An 18,447-nucleotide genomic window follows, 5' to 3' on the forward strand; every position below is an offset into this window, starting at 1 on the left:
AAAGAGAGAGGAAACATGTCACATGAGTCTGTGATGCTCAGGAGTCAGTTCTGTTCACTACTTTTTAAAGATGGAATGTTTATCTAAAACTTTATCTTGGGTAATTAATAAAAAGGTTCCTTCTACAGAGATTAGTATGGAGATTTGTTATTGGTCATTATTAATAAGTTTGAATGTTTCTGTGTACATTTTAACTTGAGATTTCTAAGAATCTAGGAGAAGGTAATAAAAACTTCAGGGCTTCAAAGCAATGTGCATTTTCAAGAGATGGCTACCTTGATGCCAGTTGACTACCAGGAGAAGGAATGATTAGAGTTGTTTTTGCCTGACTGTGAATGCTTTTACTCTGCTGCAGATCTATTAAACCCAAGAGAATGGGGGTGGGGGAGGGATGATCCTTGCCTTTGTCTGTAAAGATGACAACATTGATCACCTGCTTCATCAATAGTACATGCGCTTTGGGTTGTCCTTCCAGAAATGGTCATAGATTTGTGCTGAAATACCCACACTTTCTTACCTGATCCCTCCAGTTATTTAAAGAATACTTTTTGCAAGACAAATAATAACAAAGTTAGTTAGGTACACAGTCTGGTTATGGAATAGAGTACAGGTTCATATGGGAAATTGTTCCATGGACACAGAATGGGAGGATCTTCTTCAAACACAATTCACTATCAAATGTAAAAAAAAAATACATTATTTTTCTCTAAGCCTTGAATTTCATTGGCATAAAAGAAGAGTTTTCATAGGAACACATGTAAACAGATGGTTGCACTTCCAGGAGTTCGCAGATATAATTTAGGTTCCTTTTGAACATTTTACCTGGTTACCAAAAAGTCAGGAGTGTTTAACTAAAGATGTGACATACTACAGAACTGTATGAAGGGAGGTAACTAGTACCAATGCCTGAAAAAGATTTGGTTATACCATAGATCATTTCATTACCCCTTAATAAGAGTAAGTAAAATAAAATCCTGGTCAATTATGATTAACTTCGCCCCTAGATAGAAAGCTCTCTGCAACAACTGGTTTCCAGCCCTTATTTGAAGATTTCTAATGAAGAAGAATCCACTATACTAAAACAGAAAATGATTCATATTATCGACTTAATGAATAGATAGCTTTTTAAAATGCAGAAAAAAAAGAAACTAAAAATAGATTGGATCCTGTGATTGTTTCAACCCCATATGCTTATCTCAATGCACATAGAAAAAGCATAGGGTTAAATAAAAATAAAAACTTATGGAAGAGCCATATATACAAGAAAAAATTAAATAGAAATGAAATGTTTTTTGAATTTTGGTTAGTAGTTGGAGTATACAAATATTATCACATTAAAGGAGTTAGAAGATAGCTGGGTGGTGCAGTGGGTAGAGTGTCAGGCATGAAGTCAGGAAGACACATCTTCCTGAATATAAATCTGGCCTCAGACACTTACAAGTTGGATGACCCTGGGAAAGTCACTTAACCCTGTTTGCCTCAATTTCCTCATCTATAAAATGAGCTGGAGAAGAAAATGGCAAACCACTCCAGTATCTTTGCCAAGAAAACCCCAAATGGGATCACAAAGTTTGAAGCAACTGAACTGCCACCACCACAACAAAGATAGATGCCAAGAAGACAATAAATAAGTTTTCCCTCCTTGTGAATTCTAAAGTGATCAGGAAAACAAAGTTATTTAATATTCGAATTGATAAATATTTAAGGGAAAGATAAAGCATTAACTTTGAATTGCATGAAGAGATGCATTCCAAAAAGTCTTGAAGGAGAATGCTTTTACAATAAAGGAATTGGAAGTCTCCTCCATCTAATCTATGGTTCATTTCAGTGACTTGGGATTTTAATAGGCCTATGTGAATTTTAAGAAATTATGACATTGATTATATAAGTGGTGATTGAGAGACTTAAAGATCTAGCACTGAAGATAACTACAAAAACCTCATATCTGTAGCTTATATCTTAGATTAAATGAAAAACTATTGATAGATTTTCTTTCAAAAGCACAAATGAGTCATCAGGAAAATGGCAAGAAAATTCACCAAGAGAATTTGAGTAGAGAATATTTGTCAGTCTTCTATAGGAAAAGAATAGAAATACAGGAATACATTTCTTTATGTCATATCAAACTTTTGAAGAACTCTGAAACATTTAGCCTGAAAAAGTAAAGATTACTGAGAACATGATAGCTGTCTTCAAATATGTGAATGACTGTCATGTAGAAAAGGGATTAAACTAATTCTTTGTCACTACTAAAGACAAGATCTGTGGTGAGAAGTTACATGGAAGGCAGATTTCCTTTCGGTGAAAGGCAGAATACACATACTGTAGTTAGAATTATTCATAAATAGAGGAAGTGACATTGTGAGACAATAGGATCCCCATACTTCATATGTTCAAGCAAAAGGTGTTATAGAAGAGTGAGAGGGTTGGACTTTATGACCCCCAGAATCCCTTCCTACTATAATATTCTAGTATTCTGATGCAGTTCTTTATGTTTTCTTATCTTTTATATGTCCAAAAGCCTTGCCAAACTCAGTGGTAACAACAAACTCTAGATGTCTTCTTTCCTTTTTTTTTTTTTTTTTTTACCTTTTTGAGACTGAATGTCCCTAATTAGTGGAGGCTGCAAGTGCAGCAATCATCCATGAACCTCATTGCTTTGGCAAGGAAGTTTTGATTGGCTCTATTTCTAACCTAGGCCACTTCATCCCTCCTTACACAGCCTCATCCCTCACCCCCTCTCCCCTTACTTCCAGAGGCTTGCCATATTGATGTTGAACTTAATAAACACACCCAATTGGCAGTAGCCCTATTGCAGATCAGAACTCTGAAATTCAAGTGATTCAGCAGCCTCAGCCATCCCGGTAACAGAGACTAGAGACCAGAACCACATTCAGCTAGGTATTTATTATCTTAATAAAGGAGTAAATGCTGCATATAGGCTGAATGGAATATATGTGATCAAAGGAGCAATGAAAGCCTTTCTTCCATCAGCCTACTAATAGCTGAAATTCTCATAGTTGGAGTCATTATTTGTGTCCTGGCATTGAATCCTGAAAACTGATGTCAAAAAGCAAATATGCTGCCTGTAAGACATAGGACATTAAGGGTAGCAAAAGGCAGAAGGAAGTAAGGGGAAAAGCTGAAGCACCGGGTACAGTAGAAGTGGCATGCCTAGTCAGGCTCCAAGGTGGAGGGCTTTCCAGAGACAGCATAAAGACATTGTTGGAGGAGAAACTCAGATCAGGGAAAGCGCAGCAGGAGGTAGAGAAACACAAACATCATCTACTTTGCAATTTCCTCAAGTCTAGTACTTGCTACCAAGTTTTATTGTAATGATATGGCATAACATTTTGGAAATGATTAGGAATTCAAAGACACCAAAAAATTCTGGATTCAAAAGAAAAGAGCATCAACATAGGTGAAATTCTAAGACAGCTCATGCGACACTCTAGAAATAAGATGGTTATTCTATCCATTCCACCTGTCATGTAGTAGCTATGTGACCTTGGTCAAGTCCAAATATCTGTAATACTTAAGTTTCTTCATCCATAAAACAGAAATAATTATGTACCCTTTCACAGGGCTATTATGTAAATTAAATGAGATAAAATATTAGAAAGTAACTTAACTATTACACAGAAGGATGTGTTTTTAAGATAGCATTGCTGTTATTACTTCCAACAATAATTGCACCCAACACAGTAGTGACCTAGTTATGTTTTACCTAAATTAAGTGCTAGAAAAAAAAAATCAAATCAGTAATGATGTGAAGTATTCATTTGAATATAGTCAGGCCTTATAAGTAAGTCCTATTAAATAGGTTTTCAAAAGAAATTCAGCAGATTTCATTTTCCTAACATTTACCAAAACAGAAGACACCTAATAACAGATATGTTGTCAATCCAAAGACATTCTAAAGTTTTTCCAAACTGTCTTATTGTCTTTCAGTTCCAGAACAGCCTAAAACAACTTAATGAATTTGATAAATAACAAACTAGTCATTTTTACCTACATACTAGTTGTAAGGGCTTTTAAAAAATGGTACTGTACTAGGAAAATACTTATCATAGCATATTAAGAGCTCTCCAAAGATGTTTTATTTTAGCATTAGGGTTAGTGGCATAATGGAAAGAACAGTGGTCTTGGAGATACAGAATCACGTAATCTGAAAGTTGGAAGAGACCTCAGAGGCCATCGGGTTCAACCTGTATTTAACTAAGAATCCCCTCTACAAGGTCTCTAAAAGGGTGTTTCTAGCTGGAAGATGAAGGCTTCAAATGAAAGGGAATGTACTATTCCTTAGGACCACCCATTCCACCTTTGGACAGCTATAATTGTGAGGAAATGAACACCGTGTTCCAGGCATATTCTGACCAAGGAAGAGAAGAGCAGAACTCTTATTTCATTCATTCTAGATATTTTAACACGGTCTGGGATTTTGATACCATGGCATATCTACTGCATTTGGTGTCCACTAAAATCTCTAGATTTCTTTGAAAGAGTTGTTGTCATGCCATATCTTCCTCCTCTGCTGTAAAGTTTTGGGGGTTTTATTTTTTTATTGTAACCCAGCTATAGAAATCAGAAGATCTAGAAGTATAGAGACAGAAGACACAGATTTAGTTCCTGATACCAGTACTCATGAGTTATGTGACTCCTGGCAAGTCACTTAATTTTTCTGCTTCTTTGTCTGCAAAGTGGAATGAATATTGTTTGTTTCTGTTTACCTCACAGCATTGTTGTGAGGAAAGCACTTTGTAAAATGCTATTTAAAATGTGTTTTATTTTTAAGGGTAGCAGCTTACACATGAGAGTGCTTAAAAAATATTTTTTTCTTTATAGCTAGTCTCTGAATTACCAAATCAGGTCAGCTGAAAAGCCATGTTACTTAGTTTACATAAGGAACCAAAATATATTTAGTTTAGTCTGTTATATATGTATATATATATGTATGATTTATATATACATATATGATTCTCCAAAAACTTCTTAGTTGATTTATTTTGAAATACATAAAAATAATACTTTGTGGGGGAAAGTATTCCCTTTTAAAAATATCTGGTGTTGAGGGTTTGTTATTTTTTTTGTAATTGTCTCGGTCAGATTTGGTTGTTGTTTTTCCCTTCAGGGAAAAAAATCATTTAGTTTCTTGGTCTCAAATTAGTGATAGCAGTATTGCTTTATTAACTTTTATCTTTTATTGGAAAGGTTGTTTTCTTGTCTTTGGCGATGTTGATTCATGGAAAATAACTTTAGATTTAGGAGTTTCACTTATATATCTTTAGGCTCATTATCCCACTCTTATATGTGCCTTTGTGCCTCAATTAAGCAATAGATTTTTTTTTTAATTCATAATAGAGAATCTAGCTTTCAAATCAAAGATGGTGTTATATTTATGTTCCTCAAGGTTTCTCGTGTCTACTTGGATTGTATTTAGGCATTTGCTACTAGTCAACAATTTCTCCCACAATTACCACATGCCAAGGGTACTTGGACCCATTAGGTATGTGTCCATACCTAATAAACATCTCAAGGGTATCTTTCAAGCTCATTGCCCATTTTCTTCTTTGTATATTCTTTTCTGGAACTATAAGAAACATTAGCTTATCTATCATATGATGCCTTTCTGAGCCTAGAATGGTGAAAATAATGAAAGGATCTCCAGTGTGCTTGCCTGGCAATGATGGTATGACTGGTGTGTTTAATAAAACCTTTATTGGTACATTTTCCGGTGTGGTGGTGTTGGCAGAAATGGTCCCCCTTTGGATTTGGAACTCGGCGGCTGATGAAATACAGTAAACATTAATTTGGAATGGGCTGCCAGTTTTGGAAAGCCAGGTGACATTTTATTATATTTGTACTGAACAGGGGCTGTGCCGCATACTGCTGTAGCTTCCGCTGTCAGAGGCTTAGCTGGCATTATGGAAAAAAAAAATGGCAGGCCTGAGAATCTTATCCCCTGAAATGAAAGTCGAATGCCAAATTGAAATTCCTACAGGATTTCCGATAGCAATGGGGGAATTGAGAAGCCCACAATTAAGCATATGGGCATTAAGATAATTGTCAGATCTGTTGGCGGACATGATAGAAGACAGATGGGTACGAATCAGTGCGCTCCACTGCAGCACCCTGGGAGACAATTTGACGTTTTACCTGCCTGAGCTACCCTGCCATATTTGTCACTAAATGTGCGGCACAGCATCTTACTGAGTGTTAAGTGTTTTTTGCACGATAGTATAGGTAGATGTGTGGGACTCTGGTGCCCTCTAGTGAAAAGCAATCAAGAGCAATGTTAAATACTGGTGTCTCCTTCCAACTGATGTTTGGCTGTCTCCCGAACTAGTTGCCTCACCTTAGTTTCCATTCCCGCTAAACTCTATGTCATTTCTTGCTTTTTTAGGTCGGTGCCCATCGCGAAGATGGTGTGGCTCTAAGAGGCAGCCATTCTCTTGTGCCAAACCAGGTTCCAGTCCCACAACTTCCGGTTCAGTCAGCCACATCCCCGGATTTGAACCCTCCCCAAGATCCTTACAGGGGTGAGTCTGCCATAGAAGTGTTCTTCTTGACAGTGCTCTGATCTATATGCTTTACCTGTTCCCATGTTAGGTTAGATACAGACATTTGCATACTTGGTATTCTCTTCTAGATTAAAAACTGGCACAGAACCAAAGATCAAGTTCAGCATAATAAAGTAAAATGAGAAAGCAGCCATTTAGAACCTGTTCTTCATAGGTTCTGTTTCTCCAAAAACTTGTTTTTCAAAAGTCCTTTGGGGCTCTGGTTTCATTTGAGTGGGGAATGAGACATCCAAGTGATGACAGTAAAGTTTATTTCAGTTATTTACACATTTTTCACTCAGTCAATAAAATTACCATTCAAATTGTCTAAAGTGCTTAGATGTAACATGACTTTGATGTTACCAAAAAGATAGGAAGGAAGGAATTTTTTTTTAATTGAAGGAAATTTAGAAAGAAAGAAAATTGGCAATATAAAGCAGAGATTGTCAAATTAGTTCTCTGGTCGGGAGAAATCTAGAATGATTACATACTCCCTCAAATAAACAGGAGGTTTCATAATCTATGAACAGATATCCATGACCACTTATCCATTTATTGCCTACAGCTTATTTCAGGGCTGGAAATTTTTTTCAAGAAGACATCTAGCTTGTCCCTCTGCCTCTTAAGTCATCACTAATGATTAATTTTACAAATTGAAACAAACTTTTAGATCAAAGTAGTTTCTACCTTCAATAATAATTGCTAGAGCCAAATTTAAAATTTTTGTTGCAAGCCTAAAAAGGTGAGCCATGCAATCTCCCGGACTTTCTTCAGAAATGTTTGTCAAAACTGAACAAATTTAAGGGTGTTAACAGCTCAACTTTCTGGGCTCATAGAAGTATTTACGGTTCAACTCTAGCAGTCATTTATTCTTGATGGTAGAAGTTATTTGGATCTAATAGTTATTTCCCAGTTGTAACCGTGACCATCTATGATTAAAATTAAAATGTGTAACTAACTGCCTAACATACATATCTCCTTTAGTCACTAATTATTCTTTGAGTGAGAAGGAAACCTAATTCAGTAATATCATTATGGTCTCTTTTGAAGTCTTACTGACTGAATGTATTTATTTTATTCCATGGGAATAATATTTTAAGGATTTTTTCTATTAAATCATGCACATGGAAAAACTCAATATAATAGCTGATATTTACTTGGGTTCTTAATCAGAACATTGAGGTGTGTGATTTTCATGATTATGATTTTCATTGCAATTAAGTTGATGTTTTGTAGACAGTGAAATTACCATCTACTCCAAAAGATTGCAAAATAGAATTTAACCTCAGAGCCCATGCAATGAAAACTGGTTTGAGCAGGTGCATTTTTGAAACGTCCCCAGATAGCATAAGAGAGTGACAGCATGAGCCCGAAGATCAGAGTTCGCAGCCCCACAATAAGGAACATACACGTCTGTGTGCTTAGTCTTTGGTTTAAGCATTGGCAGTAGCAACACAGCCTTTTCTTTTCCCTCTAGGTATGCCAGCTGGATTGCAGGGACAGAGTGTATCCTCAGGTAGCTCTGAGATCAAATCCGATGACGAGGGAGATGAAAACCTGCAAGACACGAAATCTTCTGAGGACAAGAAATTAGATGACGACAAGAAGGATATCAAATCAATTACTAGGTCAAGATCTAGGTAACAGTATATAATACTGTCGCTTCATTTAATTCCTTTATTGGACTTTGATGAAGTGAACAGAACAAGGAAGAAACTATTCAGTTTTTTCCTAGCAGGTAAATCCACAGCTGAAAAGGCCTATTCTAGAAGTACTGATAGTATCATTTCAGATGCCGGTACTCTAGCAATGCCTAAAATGCTCTTACAATCATTCATTTGGGCACCAAGAAAATTATGCACCATGAAAAATAATTATTAATAGACTTCAAAATAAAACAGCACACTTTTTAATCTATGCTCATTTGTAAATTTAATGCAAAATGCTATTATTTTTAAAGTGTTTCTTTTTTTAAAAATCTAAATTGCAAAACAATATATTGGTACACTGTACTCTTTTCTCTTACCCTTAAAATACACCTGGAGACTGACTTCATCCCAATTTTAATAGCATTGATGTCTGTGTTTTTAATGGTGACAAATTGAGCCAAGTTCACAAGGATATCGAAATTGTTAACATTCTTCTTTTGCAGTGCCTGTGTAGATAGAAGGTATGAAGTATAATTGTATTCCTCTCCTAATAGCTGATAGTATCCGGTTTGTTTACCCTTCTTTATCTTGAATTTTTACTTCCGTCTGACAGTGGTGAGCTTATGCTGCTGCTACTCCTATGTTTGATCTTTGGTTCCCTTTAACGTGTTTCATTTCCACAGGGAAGCCTAATTAATATTTCACATTTATAGAGTATTTGCAGGTTTTCAAAGGACTTCCCTCACACCAACCCTGTGAAGTGAGGTTAAGTGACTTGTTCATGGTTATGCCTGTAGTAAGCATCAGAACCTGGTCCCGATGTTCTCCTGCCCCCATGTCTAGGCTTCCGATCTACTGGTCCTTTAGCTATCCTCCTGCTTCTATTTACCTTTTTTTTTTTTTTTTTTTTTTTTTGCGTGGGGCAATGAGGGTTAAGTTAAGTGACTTGCCCAGGGTCACACAGCTAGTTAGTGTCAAGTGTCTGAGGCCGGATTTGAACTCAGGTCCTCATGAATCCAGAGCCGGTGCTTTATCCACTGTGCCACCTAGCTGCCCCTGCCTCTATTTACTTTTTTTTTTTTTAATTGGTGAGGCAATTGGGGTTAAGTGACTTGCCCAGGGTCACACAGCCAGTAAGTGTTAAGTGTCTGAAGCCAGATTTGAACTCAGGTCCTCCTGACTCCAGGGCCAGTGCTCTATCCACTGCGCCATCTAGCCACCCCCTCTATTTACTTTTAAAGAAATCATTATTATGTCCAGGTGCCTTTCTTTTTTTTTAATACAGGTGTCTTTTAAAAAACAAGAATAGACTTTAATAGTATCTTAATCTAAAGATTTCATTAGATAAAGAACTTAAATTCAACTATCTATTCAGTGTACCTGTGAGGGCTTTGGTCTGTCACCATCCTGCCCCTAATGAAGTTAAGGCACCAAGAGAGAGTGGCTCAGGTTCTGTCTGCTTCTGGTTAGCTCATTTCATTACAGCACCAGATTAATAAGGTCAGCATCATAGCTTCAATGGCCATGGATTTTCATTTGTTATCTTCTAAGACTATATATTCTGTCCTGAATCTCAGAATCTCAGTCAGACACTTCACAAGAAGGCAACCAATTTAGAAATCTTGGAAGGATTTATTCATGCAAATCCATTACCAGGAAGGCAAAACCTTTTCAGATTACATGCCAGACTTCCTGGATCGGGAGAGTTATTTTAGTAATGCATAGTACACTCCATAAAGATGCAGCATTGACCTTTAAGTTTGAAGATAACATAGTCGAAGTTTTGTGTATTCATATGTGCATGGACAGTGTGCCTTCTATACAACTCCTCCACACAGTGACTGTTGTTGTTTATTCGATAATTTAGTCCCTATTAGTCTAGCCTGTTGATCGTACCTAGGAGAGAGTAAGCACACTAACCAATAGGCTGCCGCCATTATACTAAAACTTATTAAGCTAAACCTCATCAAAGGAATACATACCCATTTGCATGGTTGAAGAGGGAAAGATGAACACACACACACACACACACACACAAATACACACAAACAAATAAAAGCAGTACAGGAGGGTAACCCTGATGTTGAAACAATTATGCCAATGATTCACTTACATAGTGACACAATTCTAGCATTTTTACTTGTCTTTCAATTTTGTTACATTTGCCATAGTCTACAAGACTTGGATAAATGCTACAGACTAAATAACCGAATTTATTCCTATATCTACATTAACTTGGGAACTCCTGCAAAGATGGGGGAGTGAGAGATATCCTAGAAGCAGCTCCCACCCCCAACATAATATAAGTAGAAAACCCAAAGCCTCTTGCTTCCAGCCTCCCTCCCTCCTTCCCCCTTCCAGGTGCTGGCCTACGTCAGTTCTGTTGGATTTTAAACCGCGATAATCAAAACTAAGGCAGACAATGAAAGGTGATGGCACAACTCAGATGGGTTAAAATCCAAGAATTAGATGAGCCCAGGGCTCAAGACGAAGGAAAAAAGGGCGGCTAAGGAGGAATGTGAATCTAGGAAATGAGAAAATGGAGGATTCCATAAGGGCAGCACTGGTTGCAACTACTCAAAATATAGGACAGGAGGAAAGATATAGCCAGCTGGAGAGAAAGGAGGAGAAGCAGCAACTTGGAACATTCCTTTCAGCAGTGAACCAGGAGGACTATCTCTTGGATCTTTTATCACCAGCCTCAGAGGTCCTACTTTATGGGGAACTGTAGAAAGTTAGTTATAGAGAGAAGGTAGAATCCAGAAAAATGAGGCAAAGGTTAAGAATAGTCTGTTGGTCGATAAGCATTTATATTTATCTGCTAGGCACTAGGAATACAAAATCAAAAGTGAAAGAAGCCCTGGTTCTTAAGGAAGTTCTTAAATCTAACAGGGGGAGAATATGTACATGTAGAGAGATATACAAAATAGGATGAAGATGATTTGGGGGGTGGAAGGAACGAACAGACTGAGGAAGCAGGGAGACTAAGGCCCACTTAGAATTTTCCTATAGCAATAACCCTATTGGTCACCCTCCCATCTGAGGGACACAATGGCAGTGTCTGGCCCCGGTGTTGCAGAGAATGAGTAACCAGTACTGGGGAAGGGGCACAACAGTACTAGGCCTTAAGAAAAGCAAGGATTTGGGGTAGGCAGCGTAATTGCAACAAGGAAACCATAGCAAAATCGGCCCAGTGAGAGATAAAAAATAAAGGAGATCTGACGGAGGAAAAGAAATGTTCTTTCAAGGAAAAATTGTCATATCATTGAACAGGAACTAGATAACAAAGGAAACTGAGGTCAAAGGTGCACTTAGCACAAGGAATTCTTCAAGCCCTACAGAAACAACAGTGAAATAACTCTAAGAACTCTAAGAGGATTCAGAAGCAACATGAAGTTAAGTGAAAATATCAAAGACATCTGAAGGGAAATAAGGCTCTTAAAAAAATCAGCACATCTAACCAGACACTAAAGAATTTAGAACAAAACACAGAAATATTCTCAGTAACAGTAGATTCTCTTAAAAGACCAACAGAATTGGAATGCGAAAGTTCAAAGGCAGAAGGGAAAATAATGAAACGTGTCTACATTAATTGTGTATGACCAAGGATAGGAGGCAGATACTTGAATAGCACCAGAGTTCTTCAGTACCCACCTTAAGCACTAGCATTTTAATATTGCTCCTTTATAATTTAACTAAATTCTACTAATTGCTACTATTTAACGGAATGTCAGGAATGTACTGGGTGTTGTAGAGAATTTAGGATTAGTAATAACTCCTAACTTGCATCCTACCATTCTGAACTAATGAGCCCGTAGTTCATATTAAGAGAGCTGTCCTTCATTCAGATCCATCAATCTACTGAGATTTGACTTGCTCAGCCAACAAGCTACAAATCTGGGAAATTGAACATTCCAAAGAGAAAAAAAAGTCACAGTGTTAGATACATTCTGAACATATTAAATAAAAGAGGATAAGGTGTTCTTGCAATCTTGTGCCCTAAGTAAGCTCTTTAGTTGAGACTTATTATTGAAAAGTACTCAGAATTCCTTAACAGCAAAATGTTTAATAATGTAGCTATGACCATATAACAGGGATAAATGTTACTTCCTCCTACTCTTTACCTTTCTTCTTTATTCGATAGAGTTCTGTATAGAGAGAACACTGTACAAAGATTCTGATATCCTAGTCATAATTTAGCATGAATGTCCAATACACTGTTTAAATAGCTGCCAAGGCCACCTGCCCAAGTACTAAAGTGAGGGTTGGCAATTATGTGGTAAATTAGGGTTGTATACATTCCAGATATTTTAGACCAAAATATTCACTTGCAGCACACCCTAAGCACTCAATAAATGATCCCCTTATGTCTTCCGTTATCCAAATTGGCTGTCTAATCCCCCACATAATTGCCAACTCTCCACTTCACTTTGGAATAGGGAGATTTGGCAGAAGGTGTTCTGTTTGGGACAAAGAATTAAGATTCACTTACCCTGATCTTAGCAAGCATTTTCAGAGTATTTTGTAGGTTACCACTAAAATAAAAACCATTTATCTTTTCTCCATTCTTTTTCCAAAATGCCACTGCTTTCATGCTATCCTCTTCTCTTTTATGGATAGGGAAAATGAGAGAAAAAAGTACAGTGACAATTTGAGTTTTTTCATTTCATTCTTTGTTGGTAAGAGGCACTGAAGAGATGCTTCTATGTGACTAACACCTCTATGTTGCTGTTCAGTGATCAGATCAATTCTTATTAATTTAACTAGTAGCTGTTACATATACATATTAATGGATCCTTTGAAGTTTCAGTAGACTATTTTAATTTGTTATTGAGAAGCTTCTCATTTGAAAAGGTCATTCTTGTGACATTTAGTTATGCTTCCAAATCTGTATTATAAACCAGCAGTGTTTGAAAAAAAAAATCTATGCAGTCTATTTGCATAACCAATTTATTTATTTATACATTTATTTATAAGTGAATAATGAATTCAAATTACTTATTAGCCCATGAACCTTTGGAAAACAAGTTCTCATTTTCAAGTCTTCTTTGTGTTATATATAGCACAATGTTTAATGTACAAAATGATTACCCAAATGATTACCTTTTTGACTTTACCTGGGGGAAACTTGCTTCTGTTGCTGTTCCACCTATTCCATTCTGTTCATTATTTCAAGTAGCATTGATTTCCAAAGGAACTGAATGCTTTATAACAGTATCCTGCTTACTTCTTTCAGAGGACATTGCAGACTTGGGAGTGGGGAGTATAACTGGAAAGTAGAGGACCCATTTAAATGAATAAACAACAATTGAGAGGGGGAAAAGCAAAAAGGGATTTCATTCTGACCTAGCCCAGCTATATTTTATCCCTACTCATTACTAGAATAGCATATCAAGGAAACAACACCATGCCTTATTTGTCCTCCTGAGCTTAATGTTAGGAAGAGCCACATTGTTCCAGCCAGGTCATCAGAAAGTACTTGTTGCAGAAAATTATTTACCTTCAATGAGATACTAATGACTCCTTTCCCCCTTATATTTCTTTACTACTTGCCCCACATCTCACTCCATCCATCCTATGGCTACCAAGGGAATCATTTTAATGCACCAAGTGTCAAATTGTAATTGATTTCAAAACTTGATTCATCATGTTCTATGAGTTGATCCATGAAAAGGGGCCATCTCAAACCAGTACTGTTCCATCCCCCAAACAACCCCAGATCCAGATGCCTTAACCATCTTACTTTAATTCTTAACCTGTTAGCCAAAAGAAATTGTTGTTGTTGGGTCATTTCAGTTGTGTCTGACTCTTGAGGATGCCTTTTGGAGTTTTCTTGGCAAAGATACTGGAATGATTTGCCATTTCCCTCTCAAGTTCATTTTACAGATGAGGAAACTGAGGCAAAACAAGGTTAAGTGACTTGCTTGAGTCACAGCCAGAAAGTGTCTGAGCCTGGATTAGAACTCAAGTCTCCCTGATTCCAGGCTTGGAGCTTTATCCACTGCCAGGAATTGTTTTTCTTGTAGGAAAGAAGGGCAGAAAGAGAGTCAAATGAAAGAGACACAGGCCCATCTGGTCATTTCACATTGCAAGAAAAACATTTTTACTTAGTGTAAATTGGAACTTAATCACAAGAATCTTAGAGGTATAATGGACTTTCAGCCATCATCTAGTCCATAGGATTCCTAACATCTCTTTAGTTACCTCTGCCTGATATTTGTGACAGGGAGCTCACTACCTGTTGTGGCTGCCCATTTTGTTTTTTAAAAGTTCAAATTCGGAGGGGCAGCTAGGTGGCGCAGTGGATAGAGCACTGGCCCTGGAGTCAGGAGTACCTGAGTTCAAATCTGGCTTAACCCCAATTGCCTCACTTAAAAAAAAAAAAAGTTCAAAGTCGGGACAGGTGGGTAAAGTGCAGCCCTCAATTAAACCAAAATTTACTTCCCTGTAACTTCCACATATTGGTCTTTGGTTTGCCTTCTGGAACAGCTCAGAACAAATCTTTTTCTTCTTCCAGGTGAAAGCCTGAAAATATTTGGAGATTATTACCTACCCTACCAGTCTTGTCTTCTCCAGCCTTGACAGCTATAGATTCCCTCAATTCTTCATCCCTCAACTCCTCTTCATTTACAAGCTTCCCAGACCACTCACTAGTACTTTGTAATTATCCTTAAATTGAAGTACCTGGAACTAGGGACAGTACTCTGGTTGTTTCCCCCACCATGCTCTTAAAATAATTGATTTCGAGAATAAGGAAAAGCCATTAATATAATTTAATTTGGCCTCCTGAGAGGAAGAAAACAAGTCTCAGCCCTTACCTAAGACCATATAGCTGGTGGTGGCAAAGTATGGACCACACATGCAGATTTTTAGAAGTCCTTTGCCTTATTTAATTTTTTTTCTGAAAACCTAAAGGCAGGAGTTTAAATATCCCTGTTATACCTTATCTTATTGAAGTCCATTGAGATTTTTTGAATAATTTGTTTTCCATTGATTCTCTATACCACACAAACTGGAACTTCTCAAAAACTTCTTATGTTACAATGTACTTTGCTTACAGGGCTTCCTATAGGGTAAGAGAAAACAGGCTGTGGTGCTGCTTTATGAAATGTAATGTTTGTTGTTGAAATGTACATTGTTTCATTTTGGCTGATATCCTGAGCTCTTTTCATTCTCCCAATGCAAACAATATGTGGCCCTGATTGTGACTTGGCCATTGTCTCTAGCTTGATTTGAGTATTCTATCTTGGGTAGAACCATTAGCTCTTTTCTCAGGTCAAGAAACACGCTGGAGACTTCATGGGATGAAGCCCTCTTTCACCACTTCGTAGGCAGTCTCTGCAGTAATGACATTTGCAAAATTCTGGCCTCATATGGAGAATCTCAGTAAAATACCTTAAGGGAAAGAGAACTAGGGGGAGGCAAAATAAGGAAAATATTGAGAAAGCTTTCCCCCCCACACACCATTAGAAAATGTTATGTCTTTTTTTTGTGTTTTTTTTTTTGGTTCGCAGCAATAATGATGATGAAGACCTTACACCAGAGCAGAAAGCAGAGCGTGAAAAAGAAAGGAGGATGGCCAACAATGCCCGTGAGCGCCTGCGTGTGCGTGATATTAATGAGGCTTTCAAGGAGTTGGGCCGCATGGTGCAGCTCCATCTGAAGAGTGACAAGCCCCAGACAAAGCTCCTGATCCTCCACCAGGCTGTGGCCGTCATTCTCAGTTTAGAGCAGCAAGTGCGAGGTCAGTGGTAAACCACATTCTCCCCTCACTTATCCCCAGTGTAAGGATGTGAGTGTTTAGCTCTGAAACCGATAACTGTTACAAGCAATGGCAAATATCTAAAGCAAAGAAAATTCATAATCCAAAATTATCATTCCAACTTGAGGACACACTGAAAGTCTACAAGGCAACTTTTTCTTTTGACTATATAGTATTTAGATTTTAAAACTCCAGTTTGAAATTCCCTGGGTGTATTATCTGCATCCAGAATTTAGAATATCTGCCTTGCTCGCTTTTCAGAATTATAAATTTGGTATCCACATTCAGTATTCAATTCAGACTGAATCATCTTCTCCCTTGCTTCCTAGTTAAATGCACGAGCGCTTAACATACCAGCAAAAGTGCATTAATTGGGGGCAGCTAGGTGGCACAGTGGATAAAGCACCAGCCCTGGATTCAAGAGGACCTGAGTTCAAATCCAACCTCAGACACTTGACACTTACTAGCTGTGTGACCCTGGGCAAGTCACTTAACCCCCATTGCCCTACCAAAAATTAAAATTTAAAAAATTTAAAAATAAAGATAAAAGTGCATTAATTACAAACTGCTATTGTAACATACCCATTGATTTGGTACTGCTGTGAAAACACCAAGTCTTTTTGCATTACTACCTTAAGCCCAGAAAGTAGCACTGGGGTTAACTAAACAATTGGATCTAGATAGAGAGTAGGTTCACCAAGCTGAACCATTTGGCAATGCTTTTTACTTTGATGTCACACAGAAAGGAATCTGAATCCTAAAGCCGCATGCCTGAAAAGAAGGGAAGAAGAAAAAGTATCTTCAGAGCCTCCTCCACTCTCGTTGGCGGGACCTCACCCTGGAATGGGAGATGCATCGAATCATATGGGACAGATGTGAAATGGTAAGTTTTACTTTCAACTATATTACTCAACCACACATAGGACTCTTAGACCTAATTCATCAGACTTTAAAAAAAAAAAGGTTTAATTGAGACCTCTCCCAGATTTCAGCATAGAAAAAGATTCTGAAATGCTTATTAAAAAAAAAAAAGGATTATGCTGAAATCCGTTCATTAATTTCTTTTTTTTTTTTACTTCTTTCACAGGTCCAAGTTGCCACATTTCTTCATTAAAACAAGAGACCACTTCCTTAACAGCTGTATTATCTTAAACCCACATAAACACTTCTCCTTAATCCCCTTTTTTTGTAATATAAGACAAGTCTGAGTAGTTATGAATCACAGACGCAAGAGATTTCAGCATTCCCAATTATCAAAAAACAAAAAACAAAAAAAAGTGCAACTTGAGGGACAACTCTCTTTAACATATCATTCAGAATGTTTAAAGCAGAATGTTGCGAGCTGTGGCACGCAGCCCAGAGACTGAATGGCAATCTTCTCCACACTGTGGAACAATGCATTTGTGCCTAAACTTCTTTTGGAAAAAAAAAATATAATTAATTTGTAAGTCTGAAAAAAATATTTAATTTAAAAATTGTAAACTTGCAATAATGAAAAAGTGTACTTCTGAAGAAAACTACATGAACGTTTTTGTTGGTGTTGTAGTCAGCTAGTGTTTATACTTACTGGATATTGAAGGGGGAGCTTTGCTGCCCTAGTTACAAAACCAGCAAACGTCCTAATGAAAATGAAGTGATGACATTAGCCATTCCTTAGGGTAGGAGGAACAGATGGATCTTATAGACCTATGACAAATATATATATATAAATATATATATAAATATATATTAAAAATTTAGTGAATATGGTAAGCTTTTGTTCATTTGTTTCAGACTTTTTTCTCCTGTAAAAAAATAGTACTGATTAACTTTTTTAAAAAAAAAGATTTTACTGTAAATACGGATTTTTTTGTCTTATTTCTGTCCCTCTCCCCTGGTTTGTTATTGTAACCTGTAGTGCCAACTCTGTCTCTGGAGGGGGAGTACAGGATGAAATGCTGACCCTGATGTTGCTTCTCATTCATAAATAAGTAGAAAGTTGTTTCTCCAGTCTTTTGGGAACACAGGACTTAAAAGTCACATCATGTGTAGATATTACAAGCAGCATTACCAAGACGTGGCAAAATGAATTTGTCGGAATCGTAATGTTGCTCGTGTGACCCTTATTCTGGGATTTTCAGAGGTACAAGGTTAGAATGCTACAATGTTACCACTGTGCCTTCCAATGTTTATATCATCAGAAACATAACATAATCAAAGTGGCTGTGATTTTAAACGATTAAAGTGTTACCTACATGTGTAGCCTAAGTAGTGTGCAGTGAGGCGTTTCTGAATACATGGTCAGATTTTTGAAGAAAAAAAAAACAAAAAATAAACATCAAATCAGAAAATTGCAAGTAGTGTGATAGATATGATTGGTTTTTCTTTCTTTTTTAATTTTTTTTAAATTTTTTCTTTCCAAGTGGGTTTACTAGAGTGTAGACCCCCTTTTCCTCTGCCTCCTCCTTAGTTTGAAAAATGCCAATATCCAATCATC

At 37.1% G+C, this 18,447-nt stretch overlaps 1 protein-coding gene across 5 annotated transcripts in view; it reads left to right on the forward strand.

The window, feature by feature from the left end:
* Window positions 1-18,447, forward strand: part of TCF4 (transcription factor 4) — a 123,961-nt gene that overhangs the window by 102,931 nt on the left and 2,583 nt on the right. For 3 of the 5 annotated variants that reach the window (XM_043998660.1, XM_043998598.1, XM_043998877.1), the window contains exons 9-13: window positions 6,404-6,539; window positions 8,038-8,200; window positions 15,724-15,953; window positions 16,714-16,854; window positions 17,059-18,447. The exon at window positions 17,059-18,447 is cut by the window's right edge and continues 2,583 nt beyond it. In XM_043998660.1, the coding sequence (XP_043854595.1) occupies window positions 6,404-6,539; window positions 8,038-8,200; window positions 15,724-15,953; window positions 16,714-16,850 (666 nt within the window). In that variant the 3' untranslated portion in view covers window positions 16,851-16,854; window positions 17,059-18,447. The remainder of the gene's footprint in view (window positions 1-6,403; window positions 6,540-8,037; window positions 8,201-15,723; window positions 15,954-16,713; window positions 16,855-17,058) is intronic. The other 2 variants (XM_043998810.1, XM_043998738.1) reach the window with 1 other exon arrangement.

The sequence above is a fragment of the Dromiciops gliroides genome, chromosome 1 (assembly GCF_019393635.1).
Source record: "Dromiciops gliroides isolate mDroGli1 chromosome 1, mDroGli1.pri, whole genome shotgun sequence".
NCBI classification, from domain to species: domain Eukaryota; kingdom Metazoa; phylum Chordata; class Mammalia; order Microbiotheria; family Microbiotheriidae; genus Dromiciops; species Dromiciops gliroides.